Source organism: Trachemys scripta, chromosome 1 (assembly GCF_013100865.1).
Source record: "Trachemys scripta elegans isolate TJP31775 chromosome 1, CAS_Tse_1.0, whole genome shotgun sequence".
Classification (NCBI taxonomy): Eukaryota; Metazoa; Chordata; order Testudines; family Emydidae; genus Trachemys; species Trachemys scripta.
Window position 1 is genome coordinate 120393736 of NC_048298.1, and position 22847 is coordinate 120416582.

Here is a 22847-nt window from a genome sequence, read left to right on the forward strand (position 1 = left end):
GGCACAAGTCAGATATCAGGAATGGCAATATACAAAAACCTGTAGGAGAACACTTCAACCTCCCTGGCCACACAATAGCAGATGTAAAGGTAGCCATCTTACAGCAAAAAAACTTCAGGACCAGACTCCAAAGAGAAACTGCTGAGCTCCAGTTCATTTGCAAATTTGATACCTCAGATCAGGATTAAACAAAGACTTTGAATGGCTATCCAACTACAGAAGCAGTTTCTCCTCCCTTGGTGTTCACACCTCAACTGCTAGCAGAGCACCTCATCCTCCCTGATTGAACTAACCTCGTTATCTCCATACTGATTTATACCTGCCTCTGGAAATGTCCATTACTTGCATCTGAAGAAGTGAGGTTCTTACCCACGAAAGCTTATGCTCCCAATACTTCTGTTAGTCTTAAAGGTGCCACAGGACCCTCTGTAGCTAGTACATGGTTTTTCTGGTCCTCAGTACTTTCTTGCACTCCCTGTCTTACCTTAACTGCACCATCCAGAGTATTCCCAACCTCTCACAGCATTTTCCTGGCTCCATCTTTGTCTTTCCTGTTCCTCTGTTGCGAGGTGCTTTGTGTTGCCACAGTTGGCAAATGTATTTTATTATTATGATAATTGTCATCTACTGTTTGATAAGCAATCAGAGCTGTAGAAGACATAAATCATGACAGTCGTCCCCTGAAGATTTAAGGTCTTGATTCTGGCTGTATGCAGGCAAACCTCTGCTACTGTATGAAACCCCATTGAAGCCCTGTGTATATACCAACCTCTGGTATTGGCCTGAAATTTTAGCTTTGCTTTTCAATTTATATGCAAATTTATATGTTATTTTAAAAAAATAACAGACCATGAGGTCCTCATTCTTCTTTTTCCGTTACTCACAGCGCAAGCAGTTCATTGGACATCAGTGGGGCTACTCAGTGAATCAGGTTCTACTCAAGGACATCAGTCTCAGGCCTTAAGAAATTGTGTCCTACAGTACAATTAAATATGTTTATGTGAAACCTGACACACTTTTGCACTGTTGTACTGCAAAAGCAATCCACTCATTCTTAATGTGTGCATATTTCTGTGACACTGTGATCTGCATTTCATTTATTTATCATATTTATTTATACCCAATACATTTTTTGGCCCTTTGTACAAGGTTTTAAAGCAATACATACCTTGGCTGACCAGTGTGAATCAGGAAAATGCTTCCCACAAAATAAAGTTCTAAATTGTGCATAAGGAAAAGCATATGTATTGTGTGCTGCATACTTTGCCATTGTAAGTCTGTTGTGTTTTCATTCAACTCCAGAGGAGGACCATGTGAAATTTATGTTACTATTTGATGCACAAGTTACTGCTGCCCTTGTCTTTGTTTCAGTGATAGGTGAGCAGGAAGAGGCATATTTAAGGGATGCACTTTATGAGCTACACTGAAAACCCAGCAATGTAAATTCAGATCAGCGCATTTTATTTATCTTGTACAAATACATGAAAACCCTGGGGAAGTACATTATTTTTCCGGCTACCTTCTTCTGCAGTTGAGAAGTATCCATAATTTAAAATTGCATAACGGAGAGATGCCCATATTGGGGAGTTAGGGATGGGGAGAGCAAAAGTTTGGAAGTCAGGGATGTAAGACCTCAGGTTTCTGCTTTTGTGCTTGTTTCATGATCCAACTTTTGGCCTTGCTTCTGGCCACTTTCTGTTGAAAAATTGACAAAAGGTGTGAAACTTTAGGAAGCTTGGGCTTAATACTTCCTGCTGTACAGCACTCAAATTAAATAGTTATTACTCCCTGGATTTAGTTAAGTAAAAAAAAAAAAAAAACCTTTTGAAAAGTTATGACTTTTGCTAGAACCTGCCCATAGATGTAATGATTTTTAAAAAGACATACACCCTCCCAGAAAAGTATAGAAAAATAGTATAACAAAGAGAATATCTACATACATTAGCTTTTTAATGTGTTTTATCAAATGGTAAAATGAGAATTTTTGTAAGTGTTGTTTATGATTTGAACAGGACTCTATTCCTGGTTGTCTCACATATGTCTACTACTGACGACATGAACTTATCAGTTCACTTAACATCCATGCCTCGGTTTGCTTATCTGTAAAATGGATATAATTCTTATCTGTCCCATGTTGTGAAGATTAATTTATGTTTGTTAAACAATTTGAGGTCCTCTGAAAGCTTTCCCCATAAACACCAAAGTGTTAGCATTAATAATAATAAAGATCTATAACTTTATTTTTTCCTAATTAAATTTTTAAAATTGAGCCAGAAGAGAAGCAGGTCCGATGGGGAAAGATCCAAATTATACATAACAATGAACTAAATTAATGTTCTGAGTCATTTAAAGACAAATGTTTACAAACTAAATTGTTCATATAAAACTATAATTCTGTCTGAGATTTTACTGATATTAATAAGGTTCTTGGATTTCTGTTTTTCTGTTTTTTCCCCACCAAAATTACCCCCACTGAAATTGCAGCTATGGTACACTTACACATACATACTTCTATATATTGTAATGAAATGTGTTGAGGGTGAAGGAATTTAATGAGTTGCAAATAAGTATATCTCATGCAGCAGATTTGTTTTCTCTGCCTTCCTTACCTAAATCATGAGGAAGCTTCATAAAAGTGGGTCAGATCATTTCTTTTCCTCATGTTGGAGTCTTGAAATTGGGCACTATACAATGCAGCAGCACCCCTTACTGCATCTGATTTACTTAGTATAATTAAGCCCAGAAAGTTACCACAATTGTCCTGACAATAGTAAGGTTAGAATGTGCATTTGCAGCAGCTGTCAGTAAAGTTCTTATCTGCCGATGCATTAACACACTGAACCATATCTCCAAAAATGTGTTAATTAAATTTGTTGGAATTTTATAACCTGCAGAAAAAATATGATTAGGAAAATGCATTTAAATGTATTTATATATGTGATAAAATGCTTCTCTCAGTATTGTGTGCAATCTTATTTAAACAATGAACACAGGATGGTATTCTTATTTTGAAATTGGAAATGCCTTTGTTTTATTTGTAAGTGTCTGAAATATGACAATAACATTGAAACAATCCCTTTTCCATAATCCCTTTAAACTAATACATCTACCCAGCCAATATTGAAAGCTCTATGATGTGAACTCCAAAATTCTTACACCTCCTATTAATTCTGTGAGTTTCTTCTTACACCTGCTATTAATTCTGTGAGTTTGTTTGCCACACAGATCCAGAATACGTCATTTTTAGTAACACTGAAAATTGTATTGGAATTGCAAAGTAAATACTAAAAAGGTTATGTAGTCAACTCTATTTCATAACCTTCTCATAATGCATTTCCCATAGGGTGGATCCTGTGCCCCACGATGCCCCCAAACCTCCAGGATATACCCGATTTGTCTGTATTTCTGACACTCACTCAAGAACTGATCCAATCCAAATGCCCTATGGAGATGTTTTAATACATGCTGGTGACTTCACTGAACTGGGACTTCCTAGTGAAGTTAAAAAATTCAATGAATGGTTAGGTAAGTATCAGATTACATGCCGTTTTGGAAATAAACGTGATTTAATAAATGTACCAACCCTCTCTGCCTCCTGGTAAAACATTGTGCACGTAGGAGTGATTAATATTAATTTAGCTTTATGTTTGAATGGCAACATTTAGAATTTGGATTTTTAAAAATATTGTGTTCTTTCCAGCTGAGCAAATGAGATTCATGTGATCATTCATCCATTCTGCCTTTCTGCTCCTACGAGGGGGGAAAGGTACAATAAGCAACTTTTGGCATTAGCTGATATTTAAGTCACTGGGCCTTTTATGATTTGCATAAGAACTCTTACATACATTGTTATGGCTTTCCCTCCCCATAAAAAGTTGTGGTGACAAAAGCATTTGTCTGTTTAACCCTGGAGGCTGATAGTTTTTCTGTCTGAGGCTCAGCTGCACCGCAGCGATGAATTCCAAACAAAGCAAAACGCGTGTCTGTGGTTGCTGTCTTGGATGTGGCAGACCAGATGTAGATGCCTTCTGTAGGCAACTGTTGGCATTGATAGCTGAAATTCTGTTCCACTGGGCAGGCAAGTGGTGATTTACATGCACTTCTACAATGTTATGTATGTGCTTAAAAAAAAAGAAAATTACAGTGGAAATTGGAAAGAGTACGCTGCTTCCAGAGAAAAATCATCGTCTGTGTTCCTGCTGTGCTGGTGCCCGGATATAGCATAAACACAGATTTTTGTTTCTGATCATCAAAAAATTTGCAGGTCGGGTGAGTGGCTTTAAAGAAACTTCTGCATGAAGTACACATTTTAAGGGACTGGGCTTTTTTCTTTAATTTGTGTTTTCCTGTCTTCTTAGCTACGTGCTATGGCATTTCCCAGTGTGGAATTGGCTAGGAGCAGCACAAAGCTGTCAGAAGCATGGAGAATGAGATGCAATAAGAAAAATGTCAGGCCTTTCTAGTTCAAAAAAATATTTACAAGCAAGCTTTTACCCTAATTTTGGAAGACTCATGCTAATAAATATTGATTTGACTCTGCAAGCCCAATAATATGCCCAACATAAAATAATTAAGAAAAAATGTTACAATGCATTAAGGTGGAAACACACACACAAAAGCATTGTCATTTTCAGTGAAATCTGTAACAGTACCTTCCACTCAATCTTTCTGTGCCCAGGCATTACAGGACAATAGGACACTCTTACAACACTAAGCAATGTTCAATTTCACTCTGAGTCTTCACACTATATTGCAATAATGTACAAACATTAGTGCACAAAAACTGTTCCAAAGCCCATGGTTATCTGTTATACACAAAATCAATATTTACCCAGTAGTGTGGAAGGGAAGCGATATTAGAGCATTGTTAGTCAGCAGGGAAAGGGACTGCATGTCTGAGTTGCTGCTGAGCTCCTGTCTACCTGACAGACTACCTGGCCTCCTACATGATACTGCCCCTGCTGGGAACAGCAGAAGTCCTCAAACTGAAATCCCCTCAGTTTATAGGTTATAAGTAAGGGAGTGCTGGCACGGCTTTCTTCATGATGGCCTTGTGAATGGAATTGTTTTTCTCCTTGCTCCAAAATAGTCTGAGAATTTGCTGATCCTTAAGGCTTGCTGCCAAACTGATCTCTCTGAATGGTCACTTGGAGAGGATTGAGGTGTGTGGGGCGTGGGATTTCAAGCTATAGGGCCTTTTTGGGGGTGGGAGAGGCAGGATTCTTAAGGAGCGGTGCACTTTTCTGTAGTCTGGGATGAGAATGTTTTGCTTGTTATGCTTATGATAGTTGTTTGTTGTTGAAGGGACTGGGTTTATATATTATATTTTCTGGTTTTATATTTTAAATCTCTGTCAAGGTGTCTAGAGCATTTGAATAGGTGGGTGTTTTTATGTGTTTAATTTAAATAAAATAAAAACTCCTCCATCTTCTTTGAAAACCTGCTGTACTTTGCCTTCCTTATTGACTAATGCATCTAGAACCATTAGAGCCTCTTCCTTTCCTCAGCCATCTCCTCCTCCTCCTCTTCCCTCTTTGCCTAGGATCTTTCACATCCTTTCCTGCTCCCTTCCAGACTGTATTGTCTCCTTCATCCTAGTCTCAGCTCTCCCTTTATCTTCATTCTCTCTATTTTGGCTCTGTCAATCTCAGCCTTCAAACATATGACAGTTTCCTCTATCCTTAGAAAGCCTTCCCTTGCTCACCTGCTTTTCAAACTACAGCTCCATGTCCCACCTTCTCTTTATGTCCACATTTCTTGTGTGTGATGCTGGCTGCCAGTCATTAATTTCCTCTTCTCTCATACTCCTTTGGATCCCCGGCATTTCAATTTCTGCCTGTATCCTCCTCTCAACCTTTCCGAGGTCACCTGACCAAATTCTATGGCTGCTTCTCCATTTTGCTTCTTCTCCACATCAAATTCAGACTCTCTGTCTTTGATGTCAAATATATTTTACTTTAAAAGTGCTGACTTTAATAGAACTTAAGCTAATGTTTAAAGTTGAACATGTGCCTAAGTGCTATGCAAAGCAGATCTAAAGCCCTTTCTCTCTTTCTTCAAGCCTGTTTTTTTTTCTTTTTCTGATACTGTAACCTCTGTTATTTTCCTCTCTTTTTCCCAGTCTTCTGTGAGCTCATTTTTCTTGAAACACTCTGAGCCCAAAGTGCATTTGGGATTTCAGAAGGTTCCAAATTTGAAGTAGATGGTGTCGTGGGGTCACAAGACCATTGAGCCTTCGGATGCTGTCATAAGGAATGGGTTGGAAGAGAACTTGAGCATATGCTAGATTTTCAGTGTGCCCCACATACTGGTATCACTTTAAGCATTTGAAAATAATCCGGGGCCCTTCTGCCTAGATATTATTCATCAATATATAATGCAGGATGGTTAAGTTGGATCTTATCTTTGAATACTAGGGACACACTGTGCTGCGGTTATCCCCTGCACTCAGTCCTCTCACTATTTTTATTTTATTAATTTATATTTATCTGGCACCCAAAAATGCATGAGGTGCTTTATAGAATAAACCCAAAAAACATTGTCTCTGCCCTAGTGCAGCCATCAAATTATACATGCAACTCCCCCCCCCCCCCCCCCACCAGACATTCTTTAATGATGGTATTGGAAAAGATCTGTGTGGTTCAGCAGCCTTTGTGCTTCTCTTTGCTCCAGCCTGCATGAATATTTCCAAATGTTATGTACTCCAAGGCCCTAGAGCACAACATGGCTCTGAGTTACACTAATGACATTTGAGCTAAATATTCAATCTGACACTCCAGTTCTACACCCACTTGTGTGAGTGTGTATGTGGAGCATTGTACTCTTGTGTGTAGACTTAGAAGATTACTTAATTATGCTGCACATTTTCTAATGTTCCTAGCTTCATTATTTCTGAATGAAATTTCCTCAAATGTGTCAAAGGCATTCTTCTTTGAGGAGTAAGTTCATGCCAAATTTGAAATAAAGCTGGCTTAGAGTTACAGTGCAAAAATGAAACTCACCTGGAACATTTAATTAGTGACAACCACCATTTTATTCCTATTTTCAAATCGCAAAAATGGAGAAGCAGAGTTTTATCAAACTTCTCAACACAAATTCACTTCAGGGCTATGATTTGCCAAATGAAATTTCACCACAAAGGGTCAAATTTTTCCCACCGAAAATTGAAGTAACCTGAAAATAAAATAGGCATTTTCATTCCAAAACTAACAGAATGATACCAATATTCTACGTTGCTGTAAATACACACCGTTTATGATTGTTATAGCATTGCTGTTTATATAAAAATCAGCTAATTTTGATCAACAGTCAGTATCCCTATTTTAAGATAGAGATCTTCATCAAAGGAAACAATCTTAGTTTCAGGTCCTTTCTAAAATGGAATCTTCTGCAGTGACGGTAGATATTTTCCTTCTCGTTTTAACAGGTATTGTATATGTTAGGGTGCAATAATATTCATAGTTAAGACAGTGTAAAATGGTGGCAAAGAAGAAAAAAATTCATCCTTCTGAGCAGCAGAAGAAATTAGAATTTACAAAGTGTAGTCTTGCCATTTTGACCATCAGTAATTATACTATTTTTATGTTAATGTAGAAACCCCTTGAAAGGGGTGTTTAAGTACTAATTATCTATTTACAAAAGAATGGCTTTGGAAATGCAGTGAGAAACACTGAGCTGTATAGGGATTTAGAACAGATGTCATTTTAAAAAGACTAGGCATACAAAAAAAAAAAGTTGGTTTTCATTGCACTTCTTTAACATACAGTGTCCCAGATCCTTGTCTACAACTGAGGAGCACACAGCGTAGGTCAGGAGAGAAGGGTGCAAAGATGAATTTATAGTCTCTCACAATTCTGGGCTGTCTGTGCTGGGCCAGGCCTCTGGCCTAACTTAGGGCAGCCTGAGGACTTCTGTAAATTACACTAGCTGCCAATACCCTCAAGGGCCAACAAGGCAGCTGGGGATCACCAGGGTGTAAGGAAGCTGAGCTATGTCACTTTCTTCCACCCATGCCTCCTGAGCTGGCAGCGGGGAGCATATGATGTAGGTGCTGCTATACTAGAGGATCTCCCCCGTTACACCTGATCATCTTCCCAAGGCGGGCTGCACCAACTTAGGGCCATTTGTACCACAGCAGTTTGAAATGTGGGTCAGTGTGCATTCTATAGCGGTGGTATTGTTAAAGTCAAAATTATGATTCCTCCTGTTCTAGGAACTGCAGAATGACTCCTATTTCCATAATACCCCATTGGCATGGCTTCCCCCCACCTTTTGTCTAAAAATTAGTTCTGTTATTACAAACACTGGGTCTGATTCTGGACTCACACGTTTTACTCCGGTGTTTAACTCTGTTGGCTTTAGTGGAGTTTTTCATGAAGGCAGTGGGGTCTGGTGACACAAAGGCAGGATTGGGAGGCAAGAGGTCCAGAATCTAATTCTGACATGGCTGTGACCTTTGGCTAGAATTTTCACTAAGGGAGCTAGGCACCCAAATCGCATCCTGTAGGAACGAGGCACCAAACTCCATTAGACACCTTTGAAAATCACAGCCTCTGTCTTGTTCCCCTTCCTAAAATAGGGACAATAATACCTAGCCACATGCCACACAAAGATGTTAATTAGTGACTATTTGTACACTGCTTTGAACATATACCATAAATCATTATACACAAACACAAAACATTATTATTAGTGGTGTGCATATACTGACATAGTACCCACCCTTTTATAGTCTTCCTATTGAGAAGATGAGCATTTGGGGACACTGGGGATTATTTTGCAGGATCTGAATTGGAGTCAGTATCAAATTGTGATGAAATCCTTGTAGTAAGTGTGAAGTGATTTTTACTGTTACTTTTTTATACAGTTCTCTGTGTCCTGTCCTTTTATTGTCCTTCAGATATATATGTTATTTTAAAAGGTTAAAAAAAAAACAAAAAACTTACTGTAGAATTTTTTCATCCCCATTAAGAATTTTTAAGAATTGTTTTTAAAGGTAGAATCGGGAATAGAATTTCATACTGTAGCTTAAATATAAAGAGAATACTCTTACAGAGTAAAATTCATCCAGTGGCTTAGGGGCTGAACTATGCTGCACAATGACTCCTGTACGCAGGAGGGCAGTGCATTGGTTCTGCATAGGCAGAGATGGTTTAAAGCAGGAACCAAGGATCTGCAAATGAAGGTCCTAGGCTGGAACGCAGTCCATTTTTAGAAATAAATTTGTTCAATTACTGTACATGTAACAGAGTATCCTGGTATATATGCTTGAATATTAGCAGATTTTTTTTCTAACATGTTCCTAGTTTTTTTTAATCTATATATTTAAAGAATTCCCAATTTGCAAATGTAGCGGTGAAAAATATTGTATTTATTTGTTATTTTAGTGTTTGATTTAATTGCTGACTTTTATGTTGCAGAAATGGCTAGATCTAACAGTTTACAAATGACTTAAGGAGGAGTGTTGATTTACAATGTTATTCAAGATTATACACCATACAAAAAAGTATGTTAATGTAAATTTCCCAGACATCAGCCAAGTGTTTAAACACAGAACTGTCAAAGAGATGCTAAAAAAGCAATCTGAGACTGTTATACAGTCTTTTTACTATATCACTCACTGCTATATTCTAAAAGGTTGAAATGAGAGGGGGGAAACATTAAGTGGGCATTTGTATGATTGTCACTGCTTTTAGAGAATACTAAAAATTCTGCTTAGCACAATACCCAGAGACAAGCAAAGCACAGCTGCTGTTAGGAGTTTGCATATATCTTGTTGAAGTTGCATGGGGATGCAGTTGTAAGTCTGTGTGTTTTGTTAAATAAAGTGGATAAATGGTAAAGACTCCTAACTTTTTAGTACAAGAGAAGTCTGGAGTATAAAAGCTATGCATTTGCTTTTGGATTATTTGCAATTTTATCTAATTTAAGAAGAAAAAAAGCATTGCCAAAGGATGATTCACCTTTAAATACATACAAAGTCCATTTACAGATAACTCTGAGACAGTGAATTAGAAAATGAAAGTCCCAGGGTTTTTTAGTATTTGCAGTCTGTTTTTCAAGTGACAGTGAACCAGCACTTCAGGTAATTCTTTAAAAATTATCTTCCCTATAAAAGGGGCCCACTGTGGTTTGAAAATTGGGAATTGCTATAATAATTTTGTATTGGCACATAAAAAAATAGATGTTCAGTTGATTTCCTTAAGTAGTAATCTACTGTAATGAAAGAAAAACAAAAATGTTATTATTCAAATATATATACACACACGTACAATAGAACCTCAGAGTTACGAACACCAGAGTTATGAACTGACCGGTCAATCACACACCCCATTTGGAACCAGAAGTACATAATCAGGCACCAGCAGAGACCAAAAAAAAAAAAAAAAGCAAATACAGTATAGTACTGCATTAACTGTAAACTATTAAAAAAAGAGAACATTTAAAAAAGATATGACAAGGTAAGGAAACTCTGTGCTTGTTTCACCTAAATTGAGAGGGTTAAAAGCAGCATTTTTCTTCTGCATAGTAAAGTTTCAAAGCTGTATTAAGTCAATGTTCAGTTGTAAACTTCTGAAAGAACAACCATAACGTTTTGTTCAGAGTTACGAACATTTCAGAGTTATGAACAACCTCCATTCCCAAAGTTTTCATAACTGTAAGGTTCTATTCTATTACAAAGGCTATTATAATTTTTTTGCACTAAGTGAACAAAGAATAACATACTTTTTGATGAACATTTGCCAGAACTGGAAAAAATGTGTATTTACTTGAGACAATGTGTAAAGGTAATTTGGGGGTTGAGGGGAGGTGATCGTTTTTTCAGCTACTCATGAATCAAATGTGATCACCCAGTTTTTTAAGTACCAAGTCCTCATAGTCTAATAGGAGAGTTTGTGGTGATATCTATTTATAAAAAGTTCTTCTCTTATAGAGACTGCTTGGCTTAGGTCCAAGCCAGTGTTCCTCCAACATATTTTTATGTGTGCGGGGGGAGGGAGGAAATGAGAAAAACAGGGAGGTAAAGAGAGGGGAGGAGGGGAATAGGGAACTGTTGAGTTCTCATCCCCACCATCAACCAGTAGCATTGCAAGTGGCTGGGGAAAAAGGAAGCATTGAGCCCCACCTCCCAGGGTGGGAGGCCCTGGAAGTTGCTTGGGGAGAAGATGCTCCAGAGCCCAGTAGCTGAAATTAGAACTGTTTGAAATTCAAAATTTCCATTTTTCACAGAATTTCAACATTTCAAAATTTGTTTTAATTCCAAATTTGATTAAAACCAAATATTGTGGCTATTTAGTGAACAGAAATTTTTGAAAAAAATTGTTTTGAAAATTTCATTTCAGAAAAAATTAAAATTTTCACTTCAAAACAAAATTTTGAATTTTTCTGACATTTTTCCCGAGGGGAAATTTGTCAGAAATTAAATATGATTTCATACAAAAAATTGGTTTAATTGAAACAGTATTTTCAGGTGGAAAACCATTTTGATAAAGGCCACAGTGCTGCTGCAGCGTATGTGGTGAAGACGCTCTATGCTGACGGAAGAGCACTCTCCCCATTGTCATAAAAAAACCATCTCCGCGAGCAGCAGAAGCTAGGTCAGCAGGAGAAGCTCTTCCGCTGACATAGCGCTGTGTGCACGAGCACTTATGCCGGTGTAACTTATGTTGACCTGGAGGGTGGTTTATTCACCCCTCTGAGCGACATAAATTATGCTGACATAGGATGTACTGTAGACATAGCCTAAAATTTTGCTACCAGCTCTAGCTTGAATTTTCCCTGCACAGTATATTGTGTTTTCCAGCAGGGGGCAGCTACACATGTGCATTTTAGAGGGAGTCTTTGAGAGTTTAGCAGACCAGAATAAGAAGTCATAAGAACATATAATTTCCCAAAATTCCAGACTTCCTTCTTTTCCTTTAGCATTAAATACATCTGTAAGTCACACCGGACATGCTGTGTATGTTACGTTATGGCATTCCTGAATGGCATATCTGTTTCTTATGTGCTCTCATATGCCTTATACGCTCGGTGGGAGCTATATTTTGTACTGGATCCATATGCAGAATTCCCATGAGAGCAGTATATGGTCTCAGATTTGTTTGCACACACACACAGCTAGCTCCCTTTCCATCCCAGGTCTGCTGCTTCCCTGCTAGCAGAGCCAAACACTAATACCAATGTTTTTAAAAGCAACTGGGTATATGAGAAACTTTTACTGCATTCAGTAGAATGTATAATTTCTTCCTATTAAATTGCTTCTCTGCAGTGGAGTTATTCTGTTAAAGAGAGAGTACATTCAGTGACAATAACTTTTCAACTTGTTTTCCTCAAATGTTGCATCTCTGATTATGACATTAATATAAACTCATTTACATCAGTTATTGGTGAAAATAGTAAAAAGGCTGTGTAACGGCATAATGAATCAGGTTCTGCCCCATCGTGGGGGGATAGACTAGAGGACCTCTTAAAGTCCCTTCTACCCCTACATTGCTATGATTCATCAAAGCTTTTAAATTTTCAGGAAATTCCATGCAGAATTGTCAATACATTTAAGATAAAGATTAATTTCCAAATGATCTGTTGGTCAAATGAGAAATGGTACTCATAACCTTAAATGCAAATTATTCTAATTATCAGCATTTCGGGTTTTTAAAAATTCTCTTTGTTTTTCAGATAACCCTCTTATATAATATATAACTACATAAAAATGATAACAATCAAGGAAAATAACCGTGTAACAAGAAATCCATCCAAAGATTTTAGGGGCTTGCTTCAGGATAATCTAAGTACTAAACATATGCAAGCAAGAAAGTTGATGATTTAATGTAATGGTTACTGTGTAAATATGTTGCACATGAGTGATCTTTGATGTTTGCCAAGAGCTCAGTCCTGCAGTATAGGGCATTCAAGAGGCACTCAGTACCTCACAGGGTTGAGCTCATGTTGCCTGATTCTGTTCTTACTAAAATCAATGGGAGTTTTGCCATTGACTTCAAAAGTAGGAGCATCAGGCCCACAGGGCAGAGAAATTTGTGCAGTGCTCCGAAAATAGCATAGGGCTGTGAGAAAATCTCTGTATCTGCGGTAAACTGAGCACTGTTGTGTAGTAAGGATAAGATCAAGGCAGAAAGGAACCACAGTAATAGAGTACCATATTTTGCAGCCCTGAGAATGGTCCAGTGCTTCTCTCTGTCGCAGATTATATCCACATTTCTAATCAATCCGATACAAATGAAGACCCTGATTTTTCAAAGACTTACTCATGCACTTTAAATTTATACCCTGTGAGTAATCAGTATGACGAGTTAAGCCCGTTCATAAGTCTTTGCAGGATCAGGCTTTAAAGATTTTGTTAGAAGGTAACAAAATTGTGAAAAAAAAACAGCCAAAAATCAACTATTTTTTTTACTGTTTTCTAAACAATGGCCCTCTTAATTTAAGTGAAAAGAGGGAGGGTTTGAAGGGGGCGGGGAGTGGGGGAGAAGCGTACAGATAAGCAGGGGAAATAGATTTAGCAAGTTCCAGCTAGGTATGGAATGAAAGAAAGAAAGCTGAGCTGCAAACTCATCAAAAACAGAGCTGTTAATTGAAAAGCTGACAGACCTGTAACTACAGCAGAGATTCTGGCCGCCACTATAATAAATGTAACTGTACGTTTAGAGTAATTTGCTAATTTGCCTAAGTAACACCCACAGACAGCAACATGACATAAATACATTAGCGGAAGCAACAACTATAACCAGCTCATACAGGTTCTTGGCTAGTAGATGGATGGATCAGATGAGCTGGAAAAGAGTTAGAAAATAGAATAGAAATGGAATTGCTAAAAAAACTATGGCATGCAATTTTCTTCAGTATTTGTCAAAGGCAATGGTATTGCTGTATCATACTTGTGAATGCCTAGACATACTGTAATACTTATGTTACATTATCAGCCTGTGTGTGTATGTGATATATGGACATGTGTTAGACATTCTGCAGAATGTTAAGCGCTTCAGAATTGGAAATAAAAATATTTTAATTTTAAAAAATGCTTAAAATAACTAATTGACTCTCCAGCATTCATCATCTAAATGTACCAGAAAATCATAAATCAGAAAAGTATTTCTGCTAAGGAATCTGCCATTGGGGAATTGCATTTATGGTCCACAGGAAAGAATTGAATATTAGTATAATATTGGCATAAAAACAGAGTGCAAAACTTATTCTTAATGTTAGCTCAGCATTCCAAAAGGTACCAAAACCCAACATCCTGATATCCTATTTTTAAATTTGCCCAAGGAAACAGAGGTGATACTAAGTGTAAATGCTTTTTTTTCCCTATTAAAAAAATCCTATTTATAGGAGAATGTATGAAGATTAACCAGGATTAAATATACATCTGATCTGGGAGTGGGGGAAGAAATCATTTGACCAAAGAGTACTTTTATGATCATCAGCTTTCTTTCTCTTTAGGGTAAAAAAAAATGGTAATGGGCTATTGGCTCAGAGCAGAGGTTCAGTAAGAACATGCCATCAGTATGATGTGTAGCTGTGTTAGCTATGGGTGTTTGAACATGGTGAGCCTCCTCTGTATGTTTTCACTGCTATTTGCTGCACTAAGGAGCAAATTCTGCTCCCAGTACTGTGGTTATGGAAGGCTATGCTGCAGAACTGGTACAGCTCTGCTGTGCAGGCTTGAAGAGTTGGCACATAAGGTGCTCCTGCCAGGAGCACCATGAAACCTAGCTCTGTGGACACCCAGCATATCACTCTGCAGTAAGGATGTAGCATCTCATAGGTGAGGGGATGATGGATCTGCCATTGGTCATCAGGTAGTGCACTGTTTCTGGCCATCTCTCTCCCCCCCCACACACACACACACACATGGGTCGGAGGCTGGTATTGCAGCCATGGAGCAGCTTCACTGTCAGTCTATGACCTGGAGGGGAAGAATCTTTCTATCCCTAATCTCTGAGGTGATGCTTTGTGTTCAGGAGTGGACTTGTGGTTAAGTGCTTGATTTCAGCCAGTGCATCCACCCAACTTCAGTGCCTGTGTAAATAGGTAAGTGTATGGGATATGTTCTGCTGGGTACTCATGTATTCATTTGTGCTTACAGACCACTCAATGTAGCATTTTTTTCTAGCACCTCTTTTGCTTTTTGCCAGCATCCTTATATTGCTGGCCAACAACACACATCCAACCCTGCAGTGGTGATGCATGGTGAGTGTATGCGGGGTCACGTGTCCCCCCAGATTTCTGCCAGGGTGGGACTTGGGCTGAACAAGACTGAGGGGGACATGCCTGGGAAATGCACTAGCTTCTAGCGCTCCTGCTGGGCCCTACTAGGAGGCACCCAGAGCAGGGAAGAGAGACAGGGCTGGCAGCACAACTCCACCAGAGGGGACACAGGCAAGCCCTCTGAGTCCTGTCCCTTCCTCTTGCCCACAGCCACAGTTACCTGCTTGGTGGTAGGTATCCAGAGCCCGCTCCGGCCTATGCCACGTCCGCAGTGGGAAGGCAATGGGAGAAGTGGGGAAGGAACTTTCTGAGGGGAGTGGGGGGAAGATGGTGCTGGCTTGGAGGGTGTGGGAGGCTCAGGGGCGTGGGAAAGGACCCAGAGGAAATGTGTGGGTCAGTGATGTGCCCCTCCCCCAAGCCTTTAAATTGTGCCCCCCCATACACCATCAAGGGTTATGGGCCGTCTCTGAAACCCTGATAACTTTTCACCCCAGTCCTCCTCATTCTGCATATATCAAGTGCAATCTTGTGGTATCTTGTGGGGAGTTGATGCTGTAGCTCAGGGTTAGGCAACCTATGGCACACGTGCCAAAAGCGGCTCGCGAGCTGATTTAGGGACACTCACACTGCCCGGGTCCTGGCCACCGGTCTGGGGGGGGGCTCTGCATTTTAATTTAATTTTAAATGAAGCTTCTTAAACGTTTTAAAAACCTTATTTACTTTACATACAACAATAGTTTAGTTATCTATTATAGACTTATAGAAAGAGACCTTCTAAAAACTTTAAAATGTATTACTGGCACGCAAAACCTTAAATCAGAGTGAATAAATGAAGACTCGGCACACCACTTCTGAAAGGTTGCCGACCCCTGCTGTAGCTCATGGATCTCTACCACAAAACTCCCCTGAGTATCTGTTACATGTTCTAATACCAAGAAAGCATTTCAGCACTTATTGTTCTGTGCTGATAAATGTTCAGAGGGCTTGACATGTCCTAAGTTGGTTTCTAGGAGTTGCCTGTGAAACTCCTAGACAAGTGCTATTGGGTGTGTCTGTCCATTTGGAACCTCAGGGATTAAGATGGTTGCAAGCCTACCTTACTAGAGGCCTATCCTATTCCTCTGTTGGGTTAATTTCAGCTATCTGTACTTGAAATTGTTCTCCTAATGCCCTGTGGGATATTGTCTAGGAGAGGAAATGTGGTAACTCTGCAGTGTTTGCTAAGAATATGGATGATGTTTGTGTAATCTCTACCTGTGTTACATCAGACAGGGGCAATTTGATTTTATGACAACTGTTAGACTGTACATCCTGGGCTTTGGTAAGCCACACCTCTTTTCCCCATTTCCACACAGTCTGTATACAATCACCAACCCTGTCTAACTGCTGTTTCACTAGCTGTAAATCCCATGTGAGTGCATTTTATTCCTCGGTCCTACCCATGCCAACTTTTATGCCATTTTATATAGACATGGTGATCTGTATCACCCGTTACTCTTGCTCTGAATTGGGCTCAGAGTTATCAGTGAAGTTTTATATAATGTTACCTTGTGGTTTTTAATTAAGAAAAAAATCTGACTAGGTTTCTGTGGATTTAGGTAACTACCATGCATTTGCAATGAAGTTCCTCCCCCTCCCCCGGCACAAACCACCATCACTAGTACAAATGCAATGTTAGGTCCTGCCCATATTCTGTCTGGAAGCAGTCTTATTCAAAGTGTTTTCCTCTTCTTTATGTATCTTTTAGTCTCCTCTCTGTCCTCTGTAGACACATTCAAAGGTTTTTGTTAAGGTCCCTCAGGTGATCCCTGCTTTCAAGTACAGGGTCCAGCTGATAACCACGTGGAGTCAGGTAGGAATTTTTCTGTTGTAGTGAGGCTGCTCGGGAGTGTATGTGAGAGAGAGTTTGTGGGCAGAGGAATTAGGAGTTCTTGCCGTCCTGTGGTAATATGCTGTGAGGATCAATACTCAGAGCGAGTTGCTGAGTATAATATTGAACACTCTTCACTGTGTATGATGAGTTCACTGCTTTGACTGTTATCTTGTTAGTATTCTTCATTGCAAGCAGGGCCGGCTCTAGGCACCAGCAAACCAAGCACGTGCTTGGGGCAGTACATTTTCAGGGGCAACATTCTGGCCATATTTTTTTTTTTTCGGGCAGCAAAAGTCTAGAGCCGGCCCTGGCGGCAGCGTGTCATGTGCGGGGGTGCCCCGGGGCCGCTGCAGTTCCCGCCACGGGGCAGGTTCTGAGCGGAGGACACTCAGGCTGGGGGCCGCCCCGTGGGGCACACAGAGCTGCCTGCTGGTGGCCACCCCCCAGCGTCGCAGCCGGGGATGGGTGAAGCGTCCCGAGCCACCCAGGGACTGTGGCACGGTGGCCAGAAGCAGCAGCAGCAGGGCCATAGAGGGCGGGGCGCTGCTGTGCGGGGCCCGCATCCCGCTCTCCAGGGCTCCACTCCCTCTGGGGCTACCCTGGCCCGGCTCCTCAGCCTCCTGCTGGGGCAGTCCCCCGGCTCTGCCTTCCCGGGTCCCGGCCGATCCTGGAGGCGGGAGCCCTGGCTGGAGGGACCCTGGGCTGAGGCATGGCCCGGGAGCCCCCCTGCTTACCCCAACCCTGCCAGCGCCGAACTGGTTGGAGGCGAGGGGGGAGCAGGTGGAGTCAGCACTGTTGGTGGGGAGCCCAGGGCTGGGGGTGGCAGGGTGTGTGGGTAGATTGGGGTCGGGTCATGGGAGAGCCCAGCACTGGGGCAGCAGGGGGTGCGGGTGGGTGGGGGAAGAGAGAGCCCAGGGCTGGGGCAGCAGGAGATGCGGGAGGGCACTGTGGGGGGTGGGTGAGAGCCCAGGGCTGGGGTGGGGGGGCAGCCAAACACTTTTTTGCTTGGGACGGCAAAAAACCTAGAGCCGGCCTGATTGCAAGCACTCACAAAATTTTCCTAGTAGGCAGAAGTTTTCTATGCTACATTGATCTTGGCTTTTTGCAATTTTATTGTTGCAGCTTTGAGGGCAAGTGCCCCCCCTGTGGTTGTCTTAACCCCTTTCCCAAAACTTGGACACAGGTTTGAAAATGGGTAGGGCTAAAGGTTATGGGGGAAGGCAAATCAGGCACAGATACAAAGGATCCCAATAGGTAAGCCTGAGCCCTATCTTGGTTGAAGGTTTGGCTTCTGGATGGTGGCAAAGGGGGTCTGTTAGTCTGGCAGAAGCTTTGGACATGTAAGGCCTCTTTACTGTGAAATGATATTTAAGCACTAGCAGGTTGCAGGAAATTTAGAGGTGGTGTTTATTTTAATAAGGATTATGATCAGTGGCTTTTATACCCAAACACTTGTCTGAGAGTTTTACTGTCATCATGACAAGTGGCAGCTGTAACCAGTGGTAAGTAAATACCATGCAGAGGTGTGCATAATTTTTTTAAAAATATTAAATAGTTAAGGCAGAGTCATTACACTACCTCCATGTATATTGAGAGTCAAATTCTGCTACTGGAAAGGTGCATGTCACTACCATTGAAGTCAATGGTATTTATGTTCACACATCTCAGGGCAGAATTTGGTTGTTTCAAATGTGTGGTCCTGTTTTGTGTTTCTTGTTTGTTTCTTTTATTCAATTTTCAGAAACTGAAAGATAACTGAGGTTTGTTGTTGTTTTTCACTATTTTAGGTAGCCTGCCATATGAATACAAGATTGTGATAGCAGGAAATCATGAATTGACCTTTGACCAAGAGTTCATGGCAGACTTAATCAAGCAGGACTTTTACTATTTTCCTTCTGTGTCTAAGCTGAAACCAGAGAGCTATGAAAATGTGCAGTCTCTTCTAACAAATTGCATCTATCTTCAAGACTCTGAAGTGACGGTGAGGGGGTTCAGAATATATGGCTCTCCTTGGTAAGCAGCTCTTTAACACAAATAAATAAAATTATAGCATTGATTACTACCACACTAGCCATTTCACGCCCTTCAGTCATATTTGGATTAGTGTGTGAATAAAAGAGTAATATTCAGTTTTATAAACTTTTATTTTGTTGTAGCTCATCTTTCCTTTGGCAAAATATCTGACTATCAGAGTATGTGGATCATTGAGACAAAGATAAGATAATGTATCCTTTAGACACTCATTCAAAAGCCAGCCATTTAAATATTCCATGTAGCTTTAACTTGGTATGTGGAAAGGATATACAATTTAACAAGTTTACATTATTACATTTTAATTTGAGTGCATTGCAAATATGTCTTTTGAGTTTGTCCTTTGATATTGAAAGCTCACTATTTTAGATATATTATCATTCAGTGAAGAGAAAATACATTATTTCCCTTTCTCTCTCTCTCTCTCTCTCTCTCTCTTAGTTTAGTATAAGCTGCTATCCCTCAGAATGTTATTTTCTTTTATATATTAATACCCTTCATCAAGATGCAGTTTAGTTTCTGGAATAATGTTGGCTTTTATAGTAACCAATCAGTGGTTAACCAGTACTTCACAGTTTTCCCTCTGCTGTACTCTGAGGCCACTTGGAACTTTTTTGTGATAACAAGGAGAAAACTCTGGCTTCCAAAGGACTGGGCCATACCGCTTCATCTAAAGAAGAAATTCTCCATTGGGTTGCAGACTGAATTACCCCTCTACAGGGGGTCCCTCTAGGTCTCATTGGTGGATATGTAAAATGAAGTTTACACTTCTGTTACTGAAGTTGTAAATCTGGTACGTTTCATGAACACTGTATGCATATTTAAAGGAAATTAATATTCTGTTTTAAAAGGTAGGTTTTCAGGGAATCTGTTTTTCTTCCTTTTGAAATCACATCAGGCTGGAATGTAGCAAACAAGTTGTCAGACCTGATGCATATACCCAGTGTGAATTCTCACAGTGTGAATAAACTGTGAAATATATTGGAAACTTTTTTTTAATGAAAATTGGCATTTTCCCATTTAGTTGCTTTAGCTGGTGTTAATTTTTCCCAAGCTTATTATTCTACATTTATCTATATTAAAATCTCATCCCACTTAAATACGCCCATCTCTCTCAGCTTTCCAGATATTTCTTTATTTTCAACCTACCCACCTGCTGCTTAACTTAATCCTGTGTTTGAACTTCCTGTACCTATGAAAATCTGTGAAAGCCTCCTGGGGACATCTTTGCTTCCCCACTAACATGAAATGTTATGGTTAAATTAAATTTATTGTTTTCACTTGTCCACTAACCCTGTAATTTTGCTCAAGTTCTGTGAGCTATCAGGTTTGTCTGGCTTGACCTGTTCTTTGCGAATCTGTGGTGCTTCCCATTCATTCTGTTACTCTCTTCTAAGTGCTTATGTACTAATTTATTCGAAAGAGTTCTGAACTATAGTGTTAGAACTGGATCAAAACTTCCTCACTGTTTGACAGTGTTGAGATCCAAGGAGTTGGTTCAGCTAAAGGATAAGCTGGAAAAATGTAACTGAAGGTCTGTGCTGCCTTATACAAAAAGTCAGAGTTTCCTGATGGTGGAAGCTAGGTTACAGGGTAGCAAAGTGACCACAACCTCATTCTTGGGGACATGACAAAAATTCAGTGCAACAGAGCATCAACAATTGGTGTTGCTGCCCAAAACGGGGCATAGCCCATGTGCGTAGGAGTCCTCCGATTCAATACCTGTCTGGAGACCAGTGGTGCAAATAGCTTTTAACTTTTACCGGTACGGTACCGACTCCCCAACCCTGACCCTCCTCATAAAAAAATGTTCCGTGACTAGAGCCCTGTGTGGATACAAATTTATATCCATGGATGCGGATAGCCGTGGATCCACTGAACCGCAGGGCTCTCCCAAGAACTGCAGCAGCGAAAGGAGCTGAATGTGGGGCTGCCGCTCCTAGAAGCCAGTGCCCTGTGCCGGCAGTTCCTCTGGCACAGCTGTACCGCCCCCAGCCTTGTCCTCCAGTGAGGCTGTACAGACCCCAGGCAGGAGACACAGCTGCCTAGAAGTGATGAATAATTTAATGAGTAATAATTATGAATGTTAAATTCAAAGTTTACTAACGTTTATTCCTATTTTTAAACTTTATGCCTTCTGACATGGAACCTTTGTCACAGCCTTTCTGGGAAATTAATCTCAGTGCCTTTATACACAATAGTAATGATAATCTCAAAAGAATGACAGGCGGTTAGTGAAAACTTTCCTTGGATTTTTTTTCTTGCTTTGCACCACAATACTCTATGTTCCTGATCATCCGTAAGACCTCATTGATACCTTAAAATAGTTGCTAAAACTTTCCTGCAGAGCTCAACAAGAAAGTTGAGTTTCTTGTAGTTTCTTGCTGAGTCTCCTAACACACTTTCTTTCAATAATGCCAGATCTTGAGATTATGTATATAAATTAGCTTTTAAAATGGTTTGGTTATATCTCTCCCAATTAATGTTCCCATGTGCTGGTTACGGATATATGTTGTCTAATTCTGAGCCCTTTTAATTTTAAAAACCCTTACAAGAAATCTTTATCAGTTATTATTCTGAATATAGTTACTCATTTTTCATTCCACTTAATCTGATTGAAGGAGGCATTGCCTAGTGGTTAGAAGTGGGACTGAGTGTCAGTACTTTCGTGGGTTTCTGTTCTTGGCTCTATCACTGACGCTGTGCCTCCATTAGAACTACTCTAAAAATGAGTATAAATCACAGCGACCATACATCTCTGAGGTAGGTGAGGCTAATTCATGTTTGCAAAGTACTTTGAGAACCTCAGATGTAAGGTGCTAGAGAAATGCAATTTTTGTTATTGTTTACATTATACAGATCCTCAACTGTACAAATTGAAGTTGATGTTATTTTAGTTACAAAGTAAAGCGTGAAAGCTGGATTGGTTTGTTTATCTTGTCTCCCAAAGCCTTTCAACCGGTACCACTTGTGGGTGGTTAATATTTTTAGTTGCACTTGTGTACTAACATCATCTGACTTCCAATATAATCTAAAAGACAATCATTTTGTCTAATTATAAAGAAAATAAAACACTATTCTGCTCTCCTCGAAATTAGTGACAAAACTCCCTTGCACCAATGACTTCAAAGTGCAAGATTGTTTTTTTTGCAGGCAGTTTTATTTCTCAAACACACGCAAAAACCTGTCCAACATAGTTCCTCAGCCCACTGTGGGCTGTAGCTCCCTGATGATTTTTCCCTTTACCTCTCTCAATTTCCCATGTTTCAGGGCCCATGACAGAGTTCTCCCGATCTCTGTTAATTGAGCCTATCCTCCCAGGGCTCCCTCCCCCCCCCCACTGCCTCTTCTCCCAGGGCACTCTGCCAGCCACTCTCAGGGAATTTCCTGCTGTTCCTGTTCCCACTACCCCAGCCTCCTGGCTTCTGGCCTGTCTCCACAGTGCCAGCGAGCAGAAAACAAGAGCTCCAGGTCGTATCTCTCTGCCCCTTTCCTGACTGCATCTCAGGCCTGACTCACCCATGCTCCCCCCCCCAGGGCCCAGGTGCCTTCTCTTATATGTGGGGGGTCAGCTGACCAGTCCTAGATGCACTGGCCTCTTCCCTCTTAAAGGGCTTGTGCCACCCCGTGACACTTACACTAAAAGAATATTGTTAATTGTGCAAAGGCAAGTGCTCAAATATTAAATTCCAGAATTAAGGTTGCCTGAGCAACCTGT

The 22847-nt window shown here is 40.3% G+C and overlaps 1 protein-coding gene across 4 annotated transcripts in view; it reads left to right on the top strand.

Moving 5' to 3' along the window:
* MPPED1 (metallophosphoesterase domain containing 1) overlaps positions 1-22847 on the top strand; it is a 75745-nt gene that overhangs the window by 17613 nt on the left and 35285 nt on the right. For all 4 annotated transcript variants that reach the window (XM_034783568.1, XM_034783563.1, XM_034783587.1 and 1 more), the window contains exons 3-4: positions 3344-3525; positions 18886-19111. In XM_034783568.1, the coding sequence (XP_034639459.1) occupies positions 3344-3525; positions 18886-19111 (408 nt within the window). The remainder of the gene's footprint in view (positions 1-3343; positions 3526-18885; positions 19112-22847) is intronic.